Source organism: Elephas maximus, chromosome 10, assembly GCF_024166365.1.
Source record: "Elephas maximus indicus isolate mEleMax1 chromosome 10, mEleMax1 primary haplotype, whole genome shotgun sequence".
Taxonomy (NCBI): domain Eukaryota; kingdom Metazoa; phylum Chordata; class Mammalia; order Proboscidea; family Elephantidae; genus Elephas; species Elephas maximus.
In genome coordinates this window covers 28,590,728-28,595,679 of record NC_064828.1, presented here as the reverse complement: position 1 = coordinate 28,595,679, position 4,952 = coordinate 28,590,728, and the positions used below count along the sequence as shown (strand labels likewise).

General features: G+C 40.0%; 1 protein-coding gene across 1 annotated transcript; it reads left to right on the top strand.

Moving 5' to 3' along the window:
* Positions 1–2,206: 2,206 nt before the first annotated feature.
* Positions 2,207–3,145, top strand: LOC126084529 (olfactory receptor 4F3/4F16/4F29-like). The gene has a single exon (XM_049899144.1). It carries the CDS (start codon positions 2,207–2,209, stop codon positions 3,143–3,145), a length of 939 nt encoding a protein of 312 aa, XP_049755101.1.
* Positions 3,146–4,952: the final 1,807 nt, after the last annotated feature.

Here is a 4,952-nt window from a genome sequence, read left to right as displayed (position 1 = left end):
AGAAAGAAACTTGAGCTGGAGTAGTTAAGAGTGATTGCCTGAAGGAGATGAAACTTGAATACGGTCTACAGTGAGGAGACTTCCATGTGGTTAGCTGGAACTTCTTCAGAGATTTCAGTTCCCTCTGAAGAAATAAAGGTGGGGTGGAGCAGAACCAACTGTCATTTTTCTGGTACGTGTCTGTTCAGAAGACAATTTGCTCCAAAAAGGAGTATTCACCTAAACAACTAGTATAAAACCAAATATTTTAGCAAATTGACAAATTTCTCAGGAATGCAGAGGTACATTTATTAATTGATGGAGAGTTGTCAGGGACAGTTAATCATGGAGACTAAACAGCAGTCATCAGTATGTCAATATATGACTGTCATTAGCTATAAAAGGGGCTCATCTTTCTTGAACAATTTCTATCATCCCTCTGCCACAAGTTTTTGTTCAGAGTGAATCTTCTGGGTATAATAGGTAAATGAAAGAAAGTAGGAACCTGGGAAGAGTATTGATCTCGTACTGGTCCCTGGGTGGTGCAAGTGGTTTGTATTTGACTACTAACCTAAAGGTTGGTGGTTCAAACCCACCCACTTCCACCACAGAAGAAAGGGCAGGTGATCTGCTTCCATAAAGTTCAGTGCCAAGAAAACCCTATGGAGTAGTTCTACTCTGTAACTCATGGGATTGCCACAAGTCAGAATCAACTCGACGGTAATGTGTTTACTAATTTGGGAGCCTGTGGACATAGGTTCTAATACTAGTTCTAATGTTAAATAAATTTTTGGTCTTTGTCAAGTAACTTAACATATTCAGGTATTTACTGTAAGGAATTGGTTCCCATGATTATGGCAGATGTCAAGTCCGACATTTGTAGGGCAGGCCTGATGGCTAGAAACTTAGGCAGGATTTGATGTTATGACCTTGAAGCAGAAATTCTTCCCTGGGAAACCTCAATTTCTGCTCTGAGGGCTTTGAACTGATTGGATAGGACCCCACTCACATTATCAATGATAATTGCCTTTATTCGAGGTCAACTTATTGGAGATTTTAACCTCAGCTATAAAATATCTACACAGCAAACAACAAGATTAGTGTTTCATTAAACAATTGGGTACTATATCTGCTCCAAAAGACCTCTTTAAAGTGTTGAAAAGGAAAGATGTCACCTTGAAGACTAAGGCGTGCCTGACCCAAGCCATGGTGTTTTCGATCACCACATATGCATGTGCAATTTGGACATTGAATAAGGAAGGCTGAAGAAAAATTGATGCCTTTGAATTATGGTGTCGATGAAGAGTTTTGAATATACCATGGACTGCCAAAACCAAACTAAACAAAACAAATCTGTCTTGGAAGAAATACAACCAGAATATTCCTGGAAAGCCAGAATGGAGAGACTCACATAGTCTCACATAATTTGGACATGTCAGGAGGGACCAGTCTCTGGAGAAGGACATCATGCTTTGTAAAGTTGAGTGTCAGTGAAACAGAGGAAGACTCTCAACAAGATGCACTGACACAGTGGCTGTAACAATGGGATCAAACATAGCAAGGATTGTGATGATGGCACAGGACAGGGCAGTGTTTTGTTCTGTTGTACATAAGGTTGTTATAGCACATAACAACATATCCTAGATATTTTGGAGCCCTGGTGGCACAGTGGTTACAAGCTTGGCTGCTAACCAAATGGTCCCCAGTTCAAATTCACTAATTTCTCCTTGGAAACCTCATGGGGCAGTTCTAATCTGTCCTATAGGGTCGCTATGAGTCGGAATGGATTTGTTGACAACGATTTATATTCTAGATGCTTTAAGGTATTTTAGCCTTATGTTACACATAAGACACAAGAAATTGACCATCACAGGTGTTAAATGCAGAGTCAACTTGGTGGTAGAGAGAAGCTCCACATGGCAGCCACCAACTTTTATGTGTGATCACAATGTTAGAGTCCATAAGCATGTTAGGCTGAATATAATGCCTCAGGGTAGATGTTGTTATTAGGTGCTGTCGAGTTGGTTCTGACTCATAGCAATCCTATGTAAAACAGACAGAAACACTGCTTGGTCCTGCACCACTCTTACTATGCTTGACCCCATTGTTGCAATCACACTGAGGTAGGCTTTCATGATTTTGACCTTTATCCTTCTAGTTAATATAATTCTCATAATTTATATTTCTTTCTATTCTCCTCTTTTAGGTAGTTCTGCTCGCAAAGCAAATGGATGGAACAAATCACTCTGTGGTGTCAGAGTTTGTGTTCCTGGGACTGTCCAATTCCTGGGAGAAACAACTTGTCCTCTTTGTGTTCTTCTCCATGTTTTATGTGGCAAGCCTGATGGGAAACTCCCTCCTTATGCTCACTGTGAATTCTGACCCTCACTTACACTCCCCCATGTACTTCTTGTTGGCCAATCTCTCCTTCATTGACCTGGGTGTCTCTTCTGTCGCTTCCCCCAAGATGATTTATGACCTTTTCAGAAAGTGCAAAGTCATCTCCTTTAGTGGCTGCATTGCTCAGATCTTCTTTATCCACGTCATTGGTGGTGCGGAGATGGTGCTGCTCATAGCCATGGCCTTTGACAGATATGTGGCCATTTGTAAGCCTCTCCACTACCCGACCATCATGAGCCCACGAATATGCATCTCCTTTTTATTATCAGCCTGGACGATTGGCCTTATTCACTCTGTGGTTCAATTGGCTTTTGTAGTAAACTTACCCTTCTGTGGCCCCAATGTGTTGGACAGCTTTTACTGTGACCTTCCTCACTTCATCAAACTGGCTTGCACAGACATCTACTGGCTGGAATTCATGGTCATGGCCAACAGTGGATTCATCTCTGTGGGTTCCTTCTTCATACTGATCATTTCCTATATCGTCATCATTGTCACTGTTCAGAAACACTCTTCAGCTGGTTTATCCAAGGCTCTGTCCACACTTTTAGCTCATATTACTGTGGTAGTTTTGTTCTTTGGTCCTTTCATATTCTTCTATACATGGCCGTCTTCATCCACACACTTGGATAAATTTCTGGCCATCTTTGATGCAGTTCTCACCCCTTTCCTAAATCCAATCCTCTACACATTAAGGAATCAAGAAATGAAGGTAGCAATGTGGAGAGCATGCAGACAGCTAGTGAGTTACAGGAAGATCTCTTAAGTTATGGACTGTATTGTGAAGACTCCTGATTGACTACTGAAGCTCTATTGTTGTTGGTCAAACTCGCAGAGAAGCTTCTCTTTGCCCTACATTTTGTTGATTATCTTCACAATGTTGTCAAGCCTTTTGCTTCTTTCACTTAGGAATGAGTGACATTCACTTCCAAAATTTGAGAAGCAGTTCTGTGTAAAATATTTATGAACCAAAGATGATAATAATTCTGTGCTTTAATTCCTAAGGAATAATAGTTGTAAGAAGTAATTAATAGAAATACAAAAGAAGGCAGGCTTCTTTAAGGCCTTCAGAACAGGGCGACATCTCCCTCTCTCTTTTCTTAAATAGCCATCTGTGTCACAAGCAGAAATTCCTGGTAACACTAAATGGAGAATTTGCTAATAGAGTATTGAACTCAATCCTTTAACTGTAATCTTCTGCTTGTCCTACCCCACCCCACTTTGGGTCTCTTCCAGGGCTGTGCAAGGAGGGCAGAACCCTTAAGAGCTCACACATAGGAGTCCAATGAGTACATACCTTGATACAAACCGTGTGAGGTGTTCTTGGAATACAAAGGAAAACTAGGAACACTCCATGGTCTCTTCCTCTAATCACCAGTATGCTACTTAAACCCATTACATTTTCCTTTTTCCTGCTCTTTCCTCCTCTTCCTTCTTCCTTACCCTTCCTTCCTTCCTTCCTTCATAATAAGGAAATAGTTAGTAGACTTTTCTATTTCCCTCTGCTATTTCAGATTTCATTTCCTTTCCTTCTTCCCATTTCTTTTCTCCTTTCATTCTTCCCTCCTTCCCCTTCATCCCCTCTAAACTCCCTGTATTCCTACCCTTTTTATAGTTATTAACACTGGCAATCAGCAGGCTTCTTCTAATGGACTTGTGTGTGTTGGTCACAAGGCCTCAGTTGTGGAGTGCAAGTGAGGGGGAGTGGCTAAGTAGTAAGGGGAGAGTCACGTAAAGCAGTGGCTTACACACTTTGTGACAGTGACCCACAGTAAGGCATATAGTGTATTATCTCCCTCCCCACAAACTTACAAAACCTGAACCAAGTTTCACATAAAAATACTGGTCTTTATAAAACTTTCCCTTCTTTTTTTTGCTTTCCTTTTCTCTTTCCTTCACTTCTTAATAACTCTGGTCACCACTCATTCAACTGAAGGCACTGTTGGGCAAGTACATAAATTATATATTGTTTCTTTTTGCTTTATGCTGGGTAAAAAGACAAGCAAGTTAGAAAACAGTTTCTAACTTAGAGAAAATGAATTTGTCGGGCTAAATGACTGAGGGGCTCAGTAGGTAAAAGCAAATGTTGAACTCCATGAAAAATTCCCTGCATTACATACTTATGATGGAATATTCTGTTTCTCAACTCTAAGCAGCCCTTCTGCATTTGCTATGGTCTACTCAATCTCTCTGGTCTCCTTCTCCATTTTATTACTTTTCTGAATTAAGAGTCTGATCTTGAGAAAGCAAATCAAGAGAGTTATCAGCAGTGATTGGCCACTTGTATGATGTGGTAGTGTAAGTATTATAGCTGTCTGAGGGCAGGAATTGTGGTAGCATAGCTACCTATTAACTGAGTGACAATATAATAACATAATAAACATAGCAGAAGAAATTTTATCTCTTTCATAGGTAATTAACTATTTTATTTAAATAATAAAGTACATAAAGTCAGATAAAGCTCAAAATATTATTTTGTGAGCTACAGAATCTCTGCTAACTAGGAAGATTACACAGAAGGTAAAGAATAACATTTACTGCCTCTAATTAAGAGCGGGATAAAAACACTAAGA